The sequence below is a fragment of the Pseudophryne corroboree genome, chromosome 6 (assembly GCF_028390025.1).
Source record: "Pseudophryne corroboree isolate aPseCor3 chromosome 6, aPseCor3.hap2, whole genome shotgun sequence".
Taxonomy (NCBI): domain Eukaryota; kingdom Metazoa; phylum Chordata; class Amphibia; order Anura; family Myobatrachidae; genus Pseudophryne; species Pseudophryne corroboree.
In genome coordinates, this window is record NC_086449.1 from 503,454,356 (window position 1) to 503,477,870 (window position 23,515).

The 23,515-nt window shown below is 39.9% G+C and overlaps 1 protein-coding gene and 2 pseudogenes across 7 annotated transcripts in view; 1 reads left to right on the forward strand and 2 right to left on the reverse strand.

Annotated features, from left to right (window-relative positions):
* Positions 1 to 23,515, reverse strand: part of SYT1 (synaptotagmin 1) — a 1,004,279-nt gene that overhangs the window by 269,830 nt on the left and 710,934 nt on the right. For all 7 annotated transcript variants that reach the window (XM_063927398.1, XM_063927392.1, XM_063927393.1 and 4 more), the window contains one exon: positions 19,311 to 19,495. In XM_063927398.1, the coding sequence (XP_063783468.1) occupies positions 19,311 to 19,495 (185 nt within the window). The remainder of the gene's footprint in view (positions 1 to 19,310; positions 19,496 to 23,515) is intronic.
* LOC134936952 (5S ribosomal RNA) lies at positions 7,368 to 7,487 on the reverse strand (annotated as a pseudogene).
* On the forward strand, positions 11,157 to 11,276 carry LOC134936955 (5S ribosomal RNA; annotated as a pseudogene).

The following is a 23,515-nucleotide window of genomic DNA, read 5'->3' on the forward strand; positions in this document are numbered from 1 at the left end:
TGCTAAATATCCCTGACTATTTTTAGGTTGGGATTAGCAAAACAGGGATATTTAACATGCTGAATATCCCCAATTCCCCGACCCATCATTGGGGGATCGGGGAATTGCGACAATCGTTGCATATTTATGGGGGCCTTTACCCTTTGCTCCTGTTAATGTTTACATAATTTGATTGGCTTCATTTTGGACTATACTTTACCACGTAAATCTTGTTTTCACATGGACACACAGATTGGCTAAAAAGATTGTGTGCTATGGCATTGTAATTATCTGCACCACCACTACTTAATCTCCTGCACTTTCATGCACCCTCAGATTCGTAGAGTGAATAGCGTTAGTCAATTGTACATAAGAGCTACCGTATGCTGGATTTTATAGAAAATCTTTATCTTACCCTTTCTTTACTAATAACTTTGACCTGCTATATATTAAATCCAAATGACTACATAAAACATTAATAGCACACTGAGGTTCTTTGGTGTAACCCTTCTGTACCACTGTAAAACTATTAGGAAACAACCAGCAACCTTTCACATGACAGTGTAAATCCCATTACAAGGCAGCAACAACAATGAAATGTGCCTGTAAATAAGATGATTTTCTAATTATATTGTCACTTGTAAGATAGTTCATATTGTTCTAGTACATCAGCTTCATTACTTTATAAATATTTTAGTTGCCTTGAAAGCATGTTCTCTTGAAATGGGTCATTTTCCAGTTAGTAATAAATGTAATACATCATACATTATACAAAACTAAATAACATACAAATCCATAAAGGAAAATAAAAATAAAAACAATAACAATGCATATTGTTAGTGACACAATGGGGATCATTTACGTTGAGGAATGTGGATCTCAATTTAGCACATCGAGTTTTGCACTGTTTGCATTATTTAGTTCTCCAGCACACAGATTCATGTTTTAATGTGCAATGAACGTGCACATCTACTGTGCTAGGGCACTTTTGTTTGCATACGACAATTTGCTTGCTGCATTTTTCTTGAGTACAAGAGTACAAAAGTTAAAAGTCGTAGGGGGTAATTCAGACCTGATCGCTAGGGTGCGTTTTTTGCATCATTGTGATCAGGTAGTCGCCGCCTACAGGGGGAGGGGGAAATCGCTGTGCAGGGGTGCGATCGCATGTGCAGGAGAGCTGCACAAACAGCAGTTTGTACAGTCTCTGCACAGCCCAGGACTTACTCAGCCACTGCGATGATCGGGCCGGAGCTGACATCACAAATCCTCCCACCAAATGCCCGGTCTCTCCTGCGTTTTTCCAGACACTCCCTAGAAACGGTCAGTTGCCACCCACAAATGCCCTCTTCCTGTCAATCTTCTTGCGACCGCCGGTGCGATCAGATTTTTTACACCATCCCGTCGCTGCCCGGCGCTCCCCGTCACTGCGGACCATCACGCCTGCGCATTGCGGTGCATACGCATATGCAGTTTGGACCTGATCACCCGCTGTGCGAAAATGCACAGCAGTGATCAGGTCTGAATTATGCCCGTACTTCACTTTTGGACTACCTCTCTTAAAACTGAATTCAGGGCCTGATTCAGAGATGGACACAGCAGCAAAGCCCCTGTGTCTTTGTACACTGCGGCTGTGCTAAAGTATGATAATGCCGCAGTAGGCGTCTTGTGTAAAAAGATGCCTCCTGCCGACTTCTCTGACCTGCTGCTGCATCTGAGGATGCAGCATCCAATCACCTGCATGAACAGCAGTCATCTAAGTAATTCTCAGGTTACTCAGCATGGTCTGTGCTTTCACACAGCCAAGGCTGGTGAAGTTGCATCCAAGGACACAGCCACTGGCCTTGGCACACCAGGAAACGAAGCCGACACAGCCCCTGCCCCAAACAGCTGCAGCATGTCAATCATGCTGCAGGTTAGGAGACACTGCAACCAGAGATCTGCACATGTGCAGTACAGATCCTGTGCATCACAGATGTACTGTACATAAACCATCGGGTTTGGGTAAATTTCTGAATCTGGCCCTCAGTAAGTGTTGACTACAGTAAGTAGCAGTGGCGGCTCCATAGGTGGGGCTGCAGTACAATCCAAAATTCAAACAGGGGAGCCACACCCCCTGCAAGTGAGTCCCAGCTGGCAATATTTGCAGTGCTTGAGGTGACAGTTGGTGCATTTCAGTCCCACCACATGACAAAATCGCCATTTTTTACAGGGGTTAGGCCCAGAATTAGACATTCCTCATCCCACCTGTATATACCTCCCCCCAAACCTTCTGGAGTCCAGGTTGGCAAAATAAGTAAGTATGCACAAAAGGGGCAATATATATGGTTGTGTGCATTTGCAACAAATCTCTTAAAGCACATTTATACCCAAGTTGGATGCATTGCAGGATGTACCAGATCTGCATTACTAGAATATGTACTAGATACACTTCCAACCAAAAAGGTTATGAGTGTAATTCTAACTCTTTTGATAGGTAAAAATGCATTCACTATTAGATTTTATTAACTTTTTTACATTTATTTTTACTCTCCATAATAAAGCAGCATAATCTTCCTACATGTGCACAATTAAAGTTGCTAAGATTACTATTAAAACACTCATAATCCTATAATAAATACCTGGGGTATGACTAGGGGTGTGCAAGTGGTACGCAAGGTTCTGGGGGCAGTACTGTTGCAGCCCCACTGCACCTGCATATGCTTGTAGGGTGCAGTCTTTGGAGCTGCTCAGAGCGAACTTAGGAAACTCCAGTTCAGAGCTTTACTTTCCAGAGTCACCGTCTCTAACCCCTAGATGTTACATCATGAAGTCCCTGATGGGGGCAGGGCAGACAAGGGTGTATTACTGCCCTGTTACAGCACTGATAAATACATGATCAATGAAGAAAGAACTTAATCAGCCAATCAAAAGCACCTAGCTAGTGTTTGTGACTGATGTCATCACCAGCTTATTTTTGCACCAACTCTCAAGCATTTGCATCGCCATGAAGGTCTGCCACAGTTTGCTATCACACAAACATGTCCTTCCTGTACTCAGTCTGCATTTGAACAACTGTTCCTTCCCTTGCTCCCTATATCCAAGTATAAGGAAGCACAGAACAATATATGTATACAGATGTAGACATACACCTTTTTGAGTGAGCATGTACAAATCTGCATTATTAAGCAAATAAGCATATGCACAAGTCATACTTAGCAAAGGCACGCCTGAGATAAAACAGCTTTTCTGGTTGTTCATGATGTGCTTTCCAGCCGTAAATGAACCCCAATGTAAACACAAAACATATTGTATATTCATTTGATAAACAGAGGGCAGTATGGGACATTTCAGATCAATGGGAGATATAATCAGACACATTTATAATTAGTATATCATCTGCTGAAAAAAAATATGTGTACTTATATAAATCAACTCATTATTCTGCAGTGAGCGTTAAGTGAAATTAGATTAAGGAAAACAAAAGAAAATGGATCTGTGCACTGAAACACAAATTAGAGTATAAAAGAAAGAGAAAATAATAAGTGTAATATAGATCCTCCTATCTAGAAGAACTGTGGAGAAAACTTATATATGGAAAACTAGACTAGACATACTACATACATTCTGTTTTCAGACATTCTATTGTAAAGTCATATGACATGTGGAGACATTCTGCATCCCAAAATACAACTTAATATCAAATATTAGTTATTAGTTCTTCTAAAGTTTAATGAAAGGATAAAAGTTAATATATATATATATATATATATATGTATAGACATAATAGGCACTCCAAATAAATCAGGATAACCACGGTGCCTTCCTCAAATTGTATATACAAGCAGAGGTTCCCTGGGTGGGCATATGGCAATTCCCCCAATGGCAAACAGGAACCAGGCGGCACTCGTTGGATTTGATGAAAAAAATATTGTGTATTAAAGATGAAAAAGCATGGTAATCAACCGACGTTTCAACGCCGCGCAGGGCGTTTTTTTCAAGGTGACACAGCATGTCACCTTGAAAAAAATGCCCTGCGCGGCGTTGAAACGTCGGTTGATTACCATGCTTTTTCATCTTTAATACTTAATATTTTTTTCATCAAATCCAACGAGTGCTGCCTGGTTCCTGTTTGCCATTGGGGGAATTGCCATATGCCCACCCAGGGAACCTCTGCTTGTATATATATATATATATATATATATTCCAGCACAATGTAGAGGTTACAATAACCAATTAAAATTAATTTTAACTGTAACAAAACTTAACCAATTTATATTAACACTTTCAAATAACTTTAAATGTTTGGATTGTACATTGCCTTTCGCAATGTCTACTGAATGCATTGCTTTATCATTGTGGTTTCCTAATGTTGTTTCCTTGGACCTTTGTATCTATTAGTAAAAAGTAAAATTGTTGACTTATGCCGCTTTCACAACCAGGGTCAGGCTGAGACCAGGAAATTTGCTGACCCCTCAAATTCCCAGATCACATGTGTGAAAAGGGTATTAGTTGCTCTTGATTATGAAACTTGTCAATGTCTGCTATGTTGGATTGTGTCAGCTTTAAAATAAATCTAGGTTCAAATGAAGAAAAATCTACCTTTATGGTATACAATCTGTGGGGAAACATACAGAATGATGCAAGAAATTTTAGAAAATGTATTTAAATAAAAACTGTTTTATGAATATACAAACCAATAAATTAAAGTCTGGATTGGGAAAGGCCTTTAACTTGTTTGAAAGTATATGAAGTTTAGTATTTTCCATTTTTAAATCTTCAATCAGTTTCTGTACAGCTTTATTTCACTGGATTTATATAGTATAACATTTAGAGAGATTTTTAAGGTGACCAGAGTTTTTTAAAACTTGGACATATTCATGTGCAGCTAAAGTGATGACCAGACTTTAATGCCCAAGACATGCACTTAGCTACAACTGTATATACTGCAGTACACTTTTTTTGTTGCAGGTAACTGAAGATTGCTTTGACAAACGAGGAGAGAATTGAGGTAATTTTGATGTCTGGAGAATGAAGTTTCCATGTCATAGCTGCAGATTTTAACAACCAGCACCCAGAAAGACCTCCAATTTCACATGACACTGTCAGGTGCATAATTTCCAAATTCGGAGAAACTGGGAGTGCGGCTAACAAGTCACGGAGTGGTCATCCAAAAAGTGCTACTGACGAGACAACCTCAACAGTGGTTTTGGCATCCTTCATAAACACATTCATGTGCAGCTAAAGTGATGACCAGACCTTAATGCCCAAGACATGCACTTAGCTACAACTGTATATACTGCAGTACACTTTTTTTGTTGCAGGTGACTGAAGATTGCTTTGACAAACGAGGAGAGAATTTAGGTAATTTTGATGTCTGGAAAATGAAGTTTCCATGTCATAGCTGCAGATTTTAACAACCAGCACCCAGAAAGACCTCCAATTTCACATGACACTGTCAGGTGCCTAATTTCCAAATTCTAAGAAACTGGGAGTGTGGCTGACAAGTCACGGAGTGGTCGTCCAAAAAGGACTACTGACGAGACAACCTCAACAGTGGTTTTGGCATCCTTCGTGAAGAGCCCACAACGTAGCACACAATGTTTGTCAGCAGAATGTGGAATCAGCCATTCATTGATCATACAAATCATTAATGCCCATCAATGGCATCCATTCAAGATCCAGCTACTCCAGTACCTAGCAGAGGATGACCCAGACAGATGTATGCAGGTTTGCACATGGGCCTTTGAGGTCTTTCTGGGTGCCAATTGTTAAAATCTGTAGCTATGCCATAGAAACTTTGTTCACCAGACATCAAAATACCATCAATTCTCTCCTCTTTTGTGAAAGCCATCTTCAGTCACCTGCAACAAAAAAAGTGTTGTAACTTTTGAACTATAACTGCTATTTCAAATCTGTTTGCAACAAAAAACTTTTCAGTAAATTCTGTTGTTTGACATGTTACATGAACCCCTATACATTTGAAAAAATTGACTTTGATTCAAGATGGTTGTTTTCAAGATGGAACCCATGTTTGGTACATACCCTTAAAGATCGCCCACCTCACCCATACCTTACTGGAGTATTCAGTTTTCCCATTTCCTGCACAGCTTTTGAAACAAAAGGGTGTACTGTGACATTTTTAATCATCCTGAATGTGTATATATATATATATATATATATATATATATATACACACTCACTTTTCCCATGGCTGAAAAAAGAATTAGACCAGCACTCACGTTTTAGTTGAAGAAAAAAAAGGTTTTTTTTATTCCTGATAAGACATCAAGGATACGTCAAGGATACACCCCACTGTTTACAGTACGCCCAACAGCCGTTTCAACACTTGGTGGTCTTCATCAGGGGCAGCTGTCACTCTGTCAGGAGCTATCTTAAATAGCGGAGAGGGCGCCAGAATGTCCGAACGGGATGGCCGGAAGCAGCGCGTCATAGCTGCTATCTGATTGGCTCCTGCCCGCACGTGTGATGCGCTGCTAGGGTACACAAACCCGGCTCTCTCCTTAGTGACCTGCTCCAGCAGCGTAACAGTAGTGTAGAGTGGGACGATCTGTATTGTAGATACAGCGGCATGCAAATGGAATTGTTGCTGTCTGTAATCCCGGGTACAAGTACACTTGTAGAGTGTTTAACCCCACAGTGCGCCAGCGGCACGGAGACATTGACAGCTCAATAATGAAAAATTGGAATACAATAACACAAAATAGAATATAGATATATAGGGCAAACGGACCAAACAATATCAACCTGCGTAGCAATGGTAATAAACAGCTCAGAGAAAATTGATTATAGCATACCACCACTTTAGCATGATATGAAAGAAGGTGGCAGTGGTGACATGTCGCTCAAGGGTTATAAATGCAATTTCTACACTTCACAGCACAACCTGCACAGCAAAGGTGATAAACGGCTCAGAGCAATGTTAATTATAGCATACTACTTTAGCATAATATAAAGGACAGTGGCACTGGTGACATGTCACTCGGCGGTTATAGATGCAATTTTTACACTCCACCATAACGGAGTGAATTAATCATGGCTAAAAGGATCAATTGAATCCAACAGGTATAGAGTACCGCAGTGTGGAAACCAGATAATGCCCTGCATACAGCGGGAATGCAAATTGGTCAGTATAGGACAATCCTGTCTCAGGGTACCGTACCCAGTATTCCCATACCCTCTCCAAGTATGGTACTGACTGGGCCCAACGCTGCTTAATTGCCAAGATCGGACGAGATTGGATGATTTCCAGCGTGGTAAGATGGTATCCAATAGTCGTATCCATATCTAACCGTATTGAGTGGTGTGAATATCTTCACCTGTGTCACAACCAAATTGCCTCATAATCTGTGTGATAATGTAAATATAAGAAGAACCGTCCACCGATAATTATGATACAACACCTAGTATTCCCACCTTGTCTCCAAATGCGGTACTTACTAGGCCCATCACTGCTTAATTGCCAAGATCAGACGGGATCGGATGGGATCCAGTGTGGTATGGTAGTATCAATCAATGCGGTGTGCAGTTATGTGTCCATTACGCAATGGACAAGAGCCCAATTGGCCCAGTGAGTGAGAGACCAAATCAGTGAGCATAAACAGGTGTAAAGTAATTAACATGACACACGGCGGTGTCTAAGAAAAATAAACCAGAACATTTGTCTCAGTATGTAATTCTACCGAGTCACAGGAAGCATCCTAAACGGAATTCCTCATTAAGCCCATTCGGGGCCAATGATTGCAATCTGTCAATCCATTGGTGTTCTCTTTGCAAAAGCATTTTATTGCGGTCACCACCCCTTTGTAGTGGTGGGATCTGATCCAAGATACAACACTTGAGTTGATTGATGGAATGTTTAGCCTCCATGAAATGTCTTGCAACAGGTAAGGTTGAAAAGTCACTTGAAATTCCACCCTGTGTGATGCTCTTTTTGATAGTAGAACGATGCTGACTTAAACATTCTTTCAGCATCCTACTGGTCTTCCCAACATATAACAGATTGCATGGACATTTCAACACATAGACTACAAATTTGCTATTGCAGTCAAGTCTCTGTCTGATAGTATAGGTCTTCTTGTCCTGAGGGTTAGTGAACCGATTGCCAAGTAGCAGGAATGAACAGTTTGGACAGCCCGTGCATTTGAAAACCCCTGTTTTAATAGTTAACCAATTAGAGGCTGCACTCTTCTTTCTCTTAGAGAAATCTGTTACAACCAACATGTCTTTCAGATTGGGTCCTCGTTTATATGCGAATCGAGGTGGTTGCGGAATGGCTTTTGATAATTCTGGATCCGTATCAATAAGGTGCCAATGTTCTTGTATCTTATTACGGATAAATCGAGAAGCAGTCGTATACATACTGACAAAGTTAAACCTGTCATTGTCTTTGGCAGTAGAGGCGTCTTTTTTAGATAGGAGTTCATTCCTTTTTATTTGGCCAATTTTTTTGAGTGCCAAACCGATCTCTTCCTTGGAGTATCCACGATCAAGGAAACGTTGACTCATTGATTGTAGAGCCGGTGGTATTGCTAGTGGGTCAGAGGTAATGCGTATCACCCTAAGCAACTGCGAAAATGGTAGTCCTCTTTTGAGGGGTGCCGGATGGAAGCTTGTTGAGAGTAAGAGCGTATTCCTGTCTGAGGGTTTACAATGAATCCGAGTAGTCAAAGTATTACTGGACAAAAGAACGGATACGTCCAGAAAATTTATTTCTGTTTTGCTGAACGTGAGGCTGAATCTGATGGTGCCAGGGAGTGAGTTTAGATGGTCAATGAAAGTCAGAAGTGTTTTCTCTCCCCCATGCCAAATGAAAAATAAATCATCAATATATCTGACATATGTTGACAAAAATCGACCAAAAAGGGGGTGACCCGTGATGTGTTCTTGTTCATATATAGACATGAAAATATTAGCATAAGCTGGGGCCATGTTAGACCCCATAGCGGTGCCCTGTTTTTGTAAAAAGAAGCAGTTTTCAAATAAAAAATAGTTCTTATTCAAAATTAGGTCAATGAGTGACACCATGTATTCTGTTGGGGGTCCAAAATACCCATCACTTTCTGTTATTAATCGTCTGCATGATTCAATGCCCAAAGCATGAGGAATATTTGTATAAAGACTTGAGACGTCCAGTGTGACCAACAGTGCATCATCCGGAACATGTTTGATGTTTTCCAGTTTCATTAGGAAATCGGTCGTGTCTTCAATGTAGCTGGCTGCACTTTTGGCAAGTGGTTGTAGATAAAAGTCTACAAGCTGAGAAAGTGGTTGGCATAGAGAACCCCGTGCCGAGATAATCGGCCGCCCCGGGGGCTGTGCTAGGGATTTGTGTATCTTAGGTAATGTGTAAAGAATCGGAGTTTTGGGGTGAGGCGTAGTCAAAAAATCAGCAGTGGTCTGATTAATATACCTGTTACTGACTCCCAAATTGATTATTGAATCAATTTCCTTTTTATAAGTCCATGTGGGGTCAAAAGTAAGTTTTTGATAACAGGTTGAGTTTGATAATTGTCCATAAGCCTCTTGTACATAATAGTCAAAGTCAAGTAGGACTATGCCTCCTCCTTTGTCCGCAGACCTGATGACCAATTGGTTGTCATTCTGTAGAGATTTAATGGCAGCTCTTTCTCCCTTAGTTATGTTGGAATAACTGGGTTTTTGTTCCTTGATGTAGGGCATCGTATCCCTTTTAAGTACCCTTAAGAAGGTGTGGATTGAGGAATTGAGGGTCGGTGGATCAAACTGACTGGGTTTCTTCAAAGGACAGTGTGGTGTTGTAGACGCCTCCGTTGTAATGGTTGGACTAGGCGAGTTAGAAAAGTAGTCTTTAAGGCGCAGTTGTCTTCCCAATTTATATAGATCAACCTGCCATTGGAAACTATCCTGTCCAACAGTAGGTACAAAGGTTAATCCCTTACTCAAGACAGAGAGTTCATCACTCGTCAGTTTGTGTTTGGATAAATTGAAGACTACCGATGTCTGTATTTTGTTCTCCATTATTGTTTTTTTGCTCTTCCTTTTTCTCCCACCTCTACGGGTGGGTAAAGCGGGTTTTTTGGAGCCCTCCTTTTACGTTCAGATCTTGAAAGGTAAGTAGTCTCTTGTGCAGATGCTGTTGGTGCATCAGAATCACTTGCTGACGTCTGAGATCTGCTATCAATGTCTGTGAAGGGTGTGTTAGGTCTTCTTCCTCCACGTCTCTGTTGGGGTCGGTATTTGCGTGGCTCACTGCGCGACACCCAGGGATATACCCTATTCTCCTTATAGTCCAATTTGACTTGTTTATACTTATTCTTCTTAAATTTTAACAAGTCACCACGGAATTTGTCAATGTCCTTATTCAGTTTGGAAAAAAGACCACTGTCAGGGGATTGTATCGTCCTAAATAATTCAGACGCCTCTAATTCGGAAATATCTTTTCTGATTTCCGTAAGGTCTAAACCTGCCTGTTCAATTACAAGAAGCATTAAATCCTGGGAACATTTATTCAAAATATTGCACCATTTTGTACAAAAGTCATTGTTATGTCTCCCCAGTGTGGGTTGATTGTGTAATCTAAACCCTCTGGGGATAAGGGATTCTTTGTAATATTGAGAGAGGGTTAGGCCATGCAGATGTAGCTACTATCAGACAGAGACTTGACTGCAATAGCAAATTTGTAGTCTATGTGTTGAAATGTCCATGCAATCTGTTATATGTTGGGAAGACCAGTGGGATGCTGAAAGAACGTTTAAGTCAGCATCGTTCTACTATCAAAAAGAGCATCACACAGGGTGGAATTTCAAGTGACTTTTCAACCTTACCTGTTGCAAGACATTTCATGGAGGCTAAACATTCCATCAATCAACTCAAGTGTTGTATCTTGGATCAGATCCCACCACTACAAAGGGGTGGTGACCGCAATAAAATGCTTTTGCAAAGAGAACACCAATGGATTGACAGATTGCAATCATTGGCCCCGAATGGGCTTAATGAGGAATTCCGTTTAGGATGCTTCCTGTGACTCGGTAGAATTACATACTGAGACAAATGTTCTGGTTTATTTTTCTTAGACACCGCCGTGTGTCATGTTAATTACTTTACACCTGTTTATGCTCACTGATTTGGTCTCTCACTCACTGGGCCAATTGGGCTCTTGTCCATTGCGTAATGGACACATAACTGCACACCGCATTGATTGATACTACCATACCACACTGGATCCCATCCGATCCCGTCTGATCTTGGCAATTAAGCAGTGATGGGCCTAGTAAGTACCGCATTTGGAGACAAGGTGGGAATACTAGGTGTTGTATCATAATTATCGGTGGACGGTTCTTCTTATATTTACATTATCACACAGATTATGAGGCAATTTGGTTGTGACACAGGTGAAGATATTCACACCACTCAATACGGTTAGATATGGATACGACTATTGGATACCATCTTACCACGCTGGAAATCATCCAATCTCGTCCGATCTTGGCAATTAAGCAGCGTTGGGCCCAGTCAGTACCATACTTGGAGAGGGTATGGGAATACTGGGTACGGTACCCTGAGACAGGATTGTCCTATACTGACCAATTTGCATTCCCGCTGTATGCAGGGCATTATCTGGTTTCCACACTGCGGTACTCTATACCTGTTGGATTCAATTGATCCTTTTAGCCATGATTAATTCACTCCGTTATGGTGGAGTGTAAAAATTGCATCTATAACCGCCGAGTGACATGTCACCAGTGCCACTGTCCTTTATATTATGCTAAAGTAGTATGCTATAATTAACATTGCTCTGAGCCGTTTATCACCTTTGCTGTGCAGGTTGTGCTGTGAAGTGTAGAAATTGCATTTATAACCCTTGAGCGACATGTCACCACTGCCACCTTCTTTCATATCATGCTAAAGTGGTGGTATGCTATAATCAATTTTCTCTGAGCTGTTTATTACCATTGCTACGCAGGTTGATATTGTTTGGTCCGTTTGCCCTATATATCTATATTCTATTTTGTGTTATTGTATTCCAATTTTTCATTATTGAGCTGTCAATGTCTCCGTGCCGCTGGCGCACTGTGGGGTTAAACACTCTACAAGTGTACTTGTGCCCGGGATTACAGACAGCAACAATTCCATTTGCATGCCGCTGTATCTACAATACAGATCGTCCCACTCTACACTACTGTTACGCTGCTGGAGCAGGTCACTAAGGAGAGAGCCGGGTTTGTGTACCCTAGCAACGCATCACACGTGCGGGCAGGAGCCAATCAGATAGCAGCTATGACGCGCTGCTTCCGGCCATCCCGTTCGGACATTCTGGCGCCCTCTCCGCTATTTAAGATAGCTCCTGACAGAGTGACAGCTGCCCCTGATGAAGACCACCAAGTGTTGAAACGGCTGTTGGGCGTACTGTAAACAGTGGGGTGTATCCTTGACGTATCCTTGATGTCTTATCAGGAATAAAAAACCCCTTTTTTTTCTTCAACTAAAACGTGAGTGCTGGTCTAATTCTTTTTTCAGCCATGGGAAAAGTGAGTGTGTATATCAATCATTAGGACCTTGCACCAATTAATTTTTGACTTTAGACATAGAGTGCTGTCACTTTGCCATATTTTATATATATATATATATATATTGCACATTCCACAGAGTGGAGGGTGCACTCTCGCCGTAACTAATTTCGTTTCAACGTTTCAGTCAATAGTTTATTGCAGTCACATGTAGCCTAGTGGTCGATGTTTTGGTTCAATGATGAACCTTTTTCAAGAGAGGCTATACATCAGATTTAGTAAATTCGACTGTCATTAGGGAGAATACTTATATAATGCCCCGATATGGTCATAATATAAGTTTTTTTTGTAGATTTATTGATGACATATTTCTCCTGTGGCAAGGCACTGAGACGGAATTCAACATTATGGTCACGGAATTGAATGCCCTTGCTTGGCCAATACGATTTACCTATACGATTTCTACTACTGAATTCAACTTCTTGGATGTCACTGTTATCAATACTGGAACACATCTAATTACCACGTTATTCCGTAAGCCAATGGACCGAAACATGATGTTGCAGGCTAGCAGTTATCATCCTCCTGCTCTCAAAGACAGCCTGCCTAAATCACAATACTTACGAGTTATGAGGATTAATTCATAACATGGAGAAATGACCAATGTGCCAAAATCACAGCTTGTTTTTGGAAAGAGGATATACAGCTAAAATCCTCAAACAATGTTTGGATAAAGCTACCCATACTTTTTGGGCGCAATTTAACTGAGAAAAAGAAGAAACCGGATCAGATGATCTTTTCTACACAATTTGATGGTAATACGAGCAACACCAGGAAGGCACTCCATAGACACTGCCCAACTGTGGCAATCAATTTCAATTTACCTTTTTGAAAATATTGGGGCCCCGATGATAGCTTATCATCAAGGGGCCAATTTAAAACAATTACTTATGCGCCCCACTATGTTTCCAGATTCTCATCTGACTACCACTCAATTAATGCAATTGAAACCTGGAAGCTTCTCATGTGATGACAGGCCCGTCATATAGTCACCCACATACGGGGAAAATTATAAAAATAAAATATCATTTACATTGTTGATTAGATGATGTCATATACATTCTCAAGTGCCCATGTGGGCTGTGTTACGTGGGTCTCACGGCTCGAGTGTTTCGTGACCGAGTGGCAAATTATAGGTCCTCTATCCATACAGCTTTGCTAACAGGACAATCCGATAAACCAGTAGCTCGACAATATTTGACAGCTAAGCATCAAGTTGCCAGTCTGAAATGCAAACACATTGACTAGATACCTCCTTGTCAGACTGGAGGTGACCGGACTTTCACTCTCAAACAACGAGAAAGTTTTTGGATTCATAAACTTTACACAGTGATCCCTAGGGGCTTGAATGAAGCCAATCCATTCAATATATTCCTATAAGGATGAGCCCTTCGATCTTAAAGCAATTCCTATTGGTGACAATAGGTCACAAAATTGACAACCTATATGGCCATTTATAGCAATACTTCGATTTGTTACATTTTCACTATCTATGACTAATAGATGTGGGGCATGATACTCGGTTCTGATATGAACTACGGTATGTGCACATTATATAACAAGTACTTTACTTACTGTACTTATCGTATATAATACACATGCACTTGAGTGTGATCTATGCCTCTGAAAATGAGTTCTTAAACTCTTAAGTGAGTTTTGTAATTTCTCTCTGGAGATAGTAGGTTACAATAGAGACTATCATTCTAGAATAAACTTGCTAATAGCATCAACCTGCATTTGTAATTTCTCTTTGGTGACAGTATGTCATAACTTTGACAACCATTCCGCACCACAGTCGTTAACAGCATCAGTTCAATCTTTATATTGATATTATCTAAGATGTATGAATGCATGATTTGAATTCAGCTTTTTTATATAACTGTGATAAGTGCACACTACCTCTATTATGGTTATTAAGCCTATTGGACATATGTGATATTTGTACACTTAAAGTATTGTGTACTTTGTACTTATTTATATATTACACACACATTTGTTTGTTTTATTTTGTTATAACAGCACCATCATGTACTGCCTCTCAGGCCTCTAGCGATTCTATATATGCCCTTTTCAATAATATATAAAAAACCTGTGCTGTTTGGTACAATCGGGTACACTATCTTATACCCGGCAAAACTGTAGGCTTTTAGATAGACCTACATATAACATATGAATAATAAATGTAACTTTATATTCAACTTCAATAGGTCCAGCACTTCTGTTTGCAGCTCCCTGTTCTTACACACAGTGCTCAGACTGCGGTCCTTCTACTTACATTATACAGGTTGAGTATTCCATATCCAAATATTCCGAAATATGGAATATTCCGAAATACGGACTTTTTTGAGTGAGACTGAGATAGTGAAACCTTTGTTTTTTGATGGCTCAATGTACACAAACTTTGTTTAATACACAAAGTTATTAAAAGTATTGTATTAAATGACCTGCAGGCTGTGTGTATAAGGTGTATATGAAACATAAATGAATTCTGTGAATGTAGACACACTTTGTTTAATGCACAAAGTTATAAAAAAATATTTGCTAAAATGACCTTCAGGCTGTGTGTATAAGGTGAATATGTAATATAAATGCATAATGTGCTTAGATTTAGGTCCCATCACCATGATATCTCATTATGGTATGCAATTATTCCAAAATACAAAAAAATCCCATATCCAAAATACCTCTGGTCCCAAGCATTTTGGATAAGGGAGACTCAACCTGTATTTCTAGCTCGCATGCAAAGAAAGGTTTCTTTCAATCAGCACAACATCAGACTGCTTGTATTAAAATGGGATGACACTTCCATATTATTTCATTCCTGCATGCACATCAAGGTATCTTTGATCTCAAACGAAGTGGGTAAAAAACTATATCTTTTTATCAATCCACGTGATAAAATTTCATCTACAACAGGACTTTCTAAAAGGTCACACACCAATAAAATAGTCACTTTCAATTCCAGACTGGACTCCGCAGATGAAAAGTGTGGGATACGTCTGTATGTCCGCCTGCGGCAGTCAGCAGACCCGGACGGCTGCCTGATGGAAAGAGCACCCAGCCTTCTCCTCACTGCTGTCCTGCGTTCCTGGTTCACGGGGTCAATGCGTTTCAGAGATTTATCATCTCCTTTGTCAAGACTTCCCGTGTTGGTCCTTTCAGGGTATTTAACCCTGTCTCTCCTAATGCATGTCTCACACGTGACCAATCATTCATATATGTAACACGCAATTCTCATTTAACAATCAATTGAAAACTGGACAGATAATCCATCAAAAAACTACACCAAACCTACAGATAGCAATGCATATGTGGATTTTGACAGTAACCACCGCAGGAGTTGGATCACAGGTATCCCTAAAAGTCAGTTTCAATGGCTTCAAAGGAACTGTACTGAATTGGTGACCTATGACGAACAGGCTGATGGGATGGAGGAGAAATTCAGGGTCAAAGGTTATGAGAAAAAGTGGTTCAACAGGCTAGGCTGGAAGCTAGGGAAAGGAATAGAGATGAAATGCTGGAAGGTAGGAAGGAGAAGGCAAATGAGAAACAAATGAATAAGGAGGTATTATTTATTACTAAGAATACCACCCAACACAAAGAAGTTGAAAGGATAATTAAAAGACACTGGAATTTGTTGAAGAATGATCCCTTGCTAAAAAAACCATTTGTCAGAGAAACCTCAGTTTGTATATAGGAAAGCGGATTATCTAAAAGACTGTCTGGTAAAGAGTGCTACACCTATAGAACGAGTGGCCACAAGAATCCTAACGAAGGGATTCTTTAAATGTGGAACATGTATATTATGTAGAATGTGCAAAACGGAAAGTAAGATCACTGAATATATTTCTAATGTAACAAAGAAAAAAGATAAAATCTATGATTTTATCACTTGCGGGAGCAAAAATGTTGTCTACTTATTAGAATGTAGCTGTGGTCTGCAGTATGTGGGCCGCACAGGCAGATCATTAAAAGAACGGCTAAATGAACATACCCGGAATATAAGAAAGGGTTATGATAAGCATGTTGTTTCTGCACATTTTAAAGACAAACATGATTGTGATATTATAGCGTTGAAATATTTTTGCGGTATTAAAATAGCTAAACCGCATTGGAGAACAAGAGATATAGAAACTGCATTGGCCAAACATGAAATGAAAACGATATACACCATGAGGACACTGCACCCACAGGGGTTAAATGCAGATTTTGAGACCAAATGGATCATATAAATGCATGGTGTTTAGGTATAAACAGTGTGACATTACATATCACGTGCCTAATCATGTGCTTTTCTTTGTTTCTCCCTGTATGATGATGAATTACATGTATGGGTGGCATTAGCATTTTATTTTAGAATCTAGGTTGTTTTAATACATTTGGATACATTGTATAAAAATAGATGTATGCAGGATAGGCACATATTGTTTTGCTGGGAAGTCAGATTGTAGCCTATAAATGTGGGATGGATCATCTGTCCAGTTTTCAATTGATTGCTAAATGAGAATTGGGTGTTACATATATGAATGATTGGTCACGTGTGAGACATGCATTAGGAGAGACAGGGTTAAATACCCTGAAAGGACCAACACGGGAAGTCTTGACAAAGGAGATCATAAATCTCTGAAACGCATTGACCCCGTGAACCAGGAACGCAGGACAGCAGTGAGGAGAAGGCTGGGTGCTCTTTCCATCAGGCAGCCGTCCGGGTCTGCTGACTGCCGCAGGCGGACATACAGACGTATCCCACACTCTTCATCTGCGGAGTCCGGTCTGGAATTGAAAGTGACTATTTTATTGTTGTGTAACTTTTTAGAAAGTCCTGTTGTGGATGAAATTTTATCACGGGGATTGATTAAAAGATATCGTTTTTTACCCACTTCGTTTGAGATCAAAGATACCTTGATGTGCTTGCAGGAATGAAAAAATATGTAAGTGTCATCCCATTTTAATACAAGCAGTCAGATGTTGTGCTGATTGAAAGAAACCTTTCTTTGCATGCGAGATAGAAATATAATGTAAGTAGAAAGACTGCAGTCTGAGCACTGTGTGTGAGAACAGGGAGCTGCAAACGGAAGTTTCTGGACCTATTGAAGTTGAATATAAAGTTACATTTATTATTTATATGTTATATGTAGGTCTAGCTAAAAGCCTACAGTTTTGCCGGGTATAAGATAGTGTACCTGACTGTATCATACAGCGCAGTTTTTTTATATGTTGTTGAAAAATGTATGTATTAAGGAATAGATGTTTGCCTTTTTTAATTAATCAGCTGCTGAAGTGGTAAAAATAGGAGCGAACGGTAAGGACAAAAACCTTTCTTGCAATTTTCTATATATGCCCTGTTTCCCTGGACTTTAAATGATATACTAGACTACATGTAATTTTTTTCCCTTTGTCAGTGTTTCCCTATACGTGGAATGCAAGCGTTTCCGGTCCGGTGGAACGCATTGGAATTTTTTTGCTATCCAGCATTTCTATACACTTCCTCTTGTTGTTTTTTGGTAATGAAGTGCCTTCCTATATATGGAATGCATGCTCCGTTACTTCCGGCTAGGTGGAACGCACACACTTCCGCTCTGGCGGCCGGGACCTCAGTTAGCGGTGTTTATCCCCGCGATGAGAGAAGCTCCTTGACTCATAGCAGCAGCACAAGTGGCGCTGATATTAGCATTAGAAGTGGTGTTGTTGTGGTGATTATAGTTTTGTAGTAAAAGGTCTGAATCGTAGACTTCCGGTCTCGGGGAGCACGTCCGGTCCGGGAGCCTTAAATAGCAGTAAGTAATGCAGGCTTAGTATGCAGCCATGAGCAGACTGGTATCGTGGGAACATGTAAGTTCTATTGATGTATTTCTGTATATTGGTGTATTTATGTATCCATTCAGTGTTTTATAAACCAGGATGGCTCCCAATTTTGTGTATATGCATTAGTTTTAGAGCCCATTGCTATGATACGGAATTATTGGTGGCTGCATCAAGCTCTCAGCACTGAGATGATCAGGTAATATACTGTGTTAATTGTGTAGTATGCTATTTTGACAATGGTGAAGTGAATGGTTCAGTTAACTATTGATTAATTTTTATGTTTTGGTTCCCTGTAGTGTTTTTGACTCAAAATCCCTATCACTCACCTCTATGTAAGGATGATGTGGTTGTTTTAAAAAATGGCTGCTGAATGAATTGCCGGTATAGTGTTTCTGAAGTCTGATTGACACAGTTCCTATTCTATCTACTATATAGTACACACTGCTAGTTTTTTCTGGTGGTGGTTTTCTCACTATTACACTGATGGTTCGCTTTGAGGCCTGGGAGGCAATAGTTATGATTGTATATTCTGTTTTACAGATGTGTTATACACCCTAATGACAGTCGAATTTACTAAATCTGATGTATAGCCTGTCTTGAAAAAGGTTAATCGAACCAAAACGTCGACCACTAGGCTACCTGTGACTGCAATAAACTATTGACTGAAACCTTGAAGTGAAATTATTTATGGCGAGAGTGCATCCTCCACTCTGTGGAATTTGCGATATTCAAGTGGACCTGATTATGGCCTATTGGGAGCACCTGCCAAGTTGATCAAATGAGAGTGCTGGACACTACAGTATGTGGATATATCTATCTATCTATCTATCTATCTATCTATCTATCTATTTATCTACACCTGCTATTCAAGATTCATATTTATAGAATTAACATGTTAATACAATGGTCTAATTTTGCTATACTGTATATACAGTATGATAAACAGTACTATCAAATACAGGAATAATAATATTTAGTTACCTGATCTTTCATGGTGTTGCCTAAATCTTTAACATCTTTCATGTTAATAGCATTCTTCCCACCCTTTTCCTTTCCCTTCTTCTTGTTCTTCTTTTTGAATAAACATTTCTTGCAGACACAGAAACAGCAGGTAAGTATCAACAGGACAGCAACTATGGCTATTGCAATTAAGGCCCAAGGTGGCACTGAAAAATAAAAGCGGAACATCAGAGTAAAACAAAAGATCATACTAAACAACAAGAATATCAATGTTTACGCATAATAAAACATATACACATAACAAAATATATGCAACCCTGATCAGTACTATTACTGCTCACCTTTGATTATTCTGGACGTGTACATACATCTGTGCTGTATATATATACATGAATTGAATGGACTTAATGAAAGGAAAATAGCATAGGCTCCATACAATTCAGAATCCAAGCATTATGATGTTAAATATACAGCACTATCCAGACACTCCGTGTGTGCTTAGGTAGGCACATTTAGTCCATTTAGTAATGTTAATGACTGTGCCATTCACTTAAACAAAGGACACTGAGGATTAAATGTTACAGCCTGCGAGAAGCAGGAACTGCAAAATTTTGTGTCAGACAGATTTTTCAAGCTGCAATCATATACATACAGTCTTAATGTGGTCCTTCAGAGATGGTGGAACTCATTTCCACTGCCACCTAACCCTCTAACCCCCTTCCATTAGGTGGATCCAGGGCTGGTGCTAGGGGGTTCGGTGCCCCCTGCAAACAATAAATTTGTGCCCTACCTCCCAAATGATACCACACAGTAGCACAATCTTATTCTCATTATACCACATGTAGTGCCTCTAATTCATATTACACTATATAGTAGTGACCTTTACTCACATTAGGACACACAGTAGTGCCCTATATTCACATTACATTACACAGTAGTGCCCCTTATACATGTTACCCCACACCGTATTGCCCCTTAAACACAATGCCCAGTGTAATAGTGTTCCTTACACATAATACCCATAATCACTGGCATATTTATAAAGGGAGCAAAGTGTGCAGTGCACAAGGACCCCTAGGTCCCACACCACACACAATGCACCCATTTTTTAATACTTACCTTTTCGGAGTCCCGCGTCTGGTGCTGCAGCCGAGGCAAAATACATAGCCAAAAAGGCTGCTGCACATGCACAGTAGTGAAATTAGTCTTCAGGACATGGCAGGTGCCATGTTTCTGGATACCTGTGCATGCTCAGTAGACTCCGGCACATTACCGGAGCCTACTGTGTTGCAGAGAGGAGAGGGCCCATCTGCAGTCTGCACAGGGGCTCCCCCTGGTAAAATGCCCCTGCCCACAGTAGTAATGCCGCTTACACACATAATGCCCACAGTAGCAGTGTAAATTTTACACCTAATGCATATAAGTAGTAGTGCCGATTACACACATAACACCACAGTAGTAGTGCAGCTTACAGATAATGCCTACAGTAGTAGTGTGCCACTAATACACATAACACCACAGTAGTAGTTCCGCTTAAACACATAATGCCCACAGTAGTAGTGCCACTTGCACATAATGCCACAGTAGTGCTGCTTCTACACATACTTTCACCAATGATTTCCTTTCATCATTAGATTAATTAAATTATTAGTACACAATTAGTATTGTAATACTAATTAAAATGGTTTTCCACTTTTAATAACCCATGGATGGTATTTCCTCCCTTCCCTTTCCAACAATAGTACTTTTGCAAGGGTTTCTACCTTATGATGCTCAATATGGCAGCATCAAAGTAATCACCTGTACAGTAGCTGGGATCTCCTCTGCTTGCCTTGGCTGCAATTTTGATTCTTTCAATAGCATTAGAGATCCAGCACAGCAGCTCTGCAGTAATTATCAGCCTCCTGCTGCTGAGAGTCCACACAGTGCACAGGACAAGAGACACAGATGCGCTGGCTTGATGACATCACTGTGCCACCCGTCTCATCCTAGCCACTGCTGCCAGAGGAAGGGGATTAGAGGAGGTGGGTCAGGAACTAGGGGTGGTGTCCAACCAGTCACTAACTGTTGCTTTTGCACCACACGCCCAGCATATCTATTGATATAGGCAGCGCTTGTGGGTGGTGCACAACGGAGCAGCCAAAGAGAGGCCAACCTCCTGTTGTTTGCTGTACATACATTAGATGCTGCTGCAGACAGGCAAGGTGGGTGGGTGAAGGGTTCCAGTTACAACTGAAGGAACATCATTCCACCCCTTTCCGGCCCACTTTAACCCATATTTAAATGGCATAACAAGGATGGTTTTGCCATGTAAATGAATGGTGCTTTTAAAATCTGGCCAGACTTGCACAAAATTCTGCTCTATCTGCTTCTCGCAGGCTATTACATTTATCCCTACATCTGGAGTGACATAAAAAATTTTTTATCGTAACTGTCACCGATTGAAAAATAAATAAAAGAATCATATATAGTATAATCAATGTGAATTATGATAGGTGTGACAAGTGCCTCAACACACACACACACACACACACACACACACACACACACACTTGCAATCCAACTCTAGTCTTAACGAGTTCTAGCTTTTTAGTATTTAGCAGTAGAAAGTCTCTCTGTATAACACAGTCATGCAATAATGTTATTAGATACATATCTGCATGCATTGATACTCAAGGTCATTTGTGTGCTCTACAGCTTATAGATAGACGGTTATTTATCTGGGTTTCTTACTGTTAATAAGAGGCTATTGTGCAGGTAACATCAGAACACTCTATACAGAGTTTACTCTAGCAGTAACAAATACTTATTAGAACAATTATTCCAATTCATGACACTGGTTACCATGGTTACTGAAAATGTGCAGCTTGCAGTTAATGATGGAACAAAAATTAAAAACATTATGTAATTCAGAGATGAGTATAAAGATAAAGTCATACTGCAGAACTGTTATCTGCATATAATAGTACACGGAACACAAAAGAATGGAAGTGCTGTACAGATGGATACTTTTGCTACAGATGAATCATTGTTAAGTTGTAGTAATGCTTTCATAGCTGTACTCAAAGATTAGCTCAGGTTGTGTGTATTGTATTTCTACAGACTTCCCCAATAATGTCATCACCGTTCAATAAAATGTGAAGACAGTCATGGAAATGTTGACATTTGAGGAATAATAAAGCACTTTGAAACAGTTTCTGAAAAATAAAACATCTGCAAAAGGATATTCGGACACATGAAGCCCGTTGTCATGTGTCCCATTAACGCGCAACAAACTGCAACTGCCTTCTACTTGTATGATTATATGCTAGAATAATGATGAAAGACAAAATCTAAAAACAGCTGCTAACAGAGACAGTAATAACAATGCCTATCATCATCTGACTAATAATTTTCTATGTCCATCACAACTTTTTGGTAGCAGTCAAGACACTTTTGTGAGGATGGTAGCAGTAATTCACAATAAATACATAAAAAAAAACATAAAGCTTGAGCAAAGTAGGACATTTAAGTGGTAATTATTGTTGCAAAAAGGGTAATAGTTTCTGAAATTATAATGTCTGGGGGAAAATTATCACCTTCTATAGCTGTCTACAATCGCCCTCATCCTAGAGCTGAATGATATTTACTGCCATTAGGACAGAACAGGCCTCCTTCCAGCTATCCAACAGCTGCCTTTGCATACAAAAATTCTTATTATATGGTGCCAACATATTCCTAAAGTCATTTCAATCAAGACCACTTAAAACTATTGGTCTGTTATACATAAATACTATGATATTGAAAAAATTCTCACAGCATAAAAGAGGGAACATAAGATGTAGGTGGGAATTCAATTAGCCACGGTAATTTACCACGTGCTAATTGATCCGCAGGGGCTATTCAATTATTCCCTGAAGGCAGCTCGCAGGCTGCACTTAATGGGGATTTATTTTTGGGTGTGAATAGAAAGAAGAGAAACCCCATATAAATAGCTTGTTTTTAGATGCTTCAACAGTGTGAACACATAGATCTAGGAGCTGGATTCCATGTGTTGTTCAATGCCCAAAACAGTTTCATTTAATGGGCCAAAAAATGGGGTTCTAGCTAAATAGCCCTGACCGTTAAAGCCCGAGGCTACCCCCCTTTTTTACCCCCGTTAAATTAACAGGGCTAATTGAATTCTCAACATAATATGGATCTTTAGAAAAAATATTATATATATATATATATATATATAAATATAA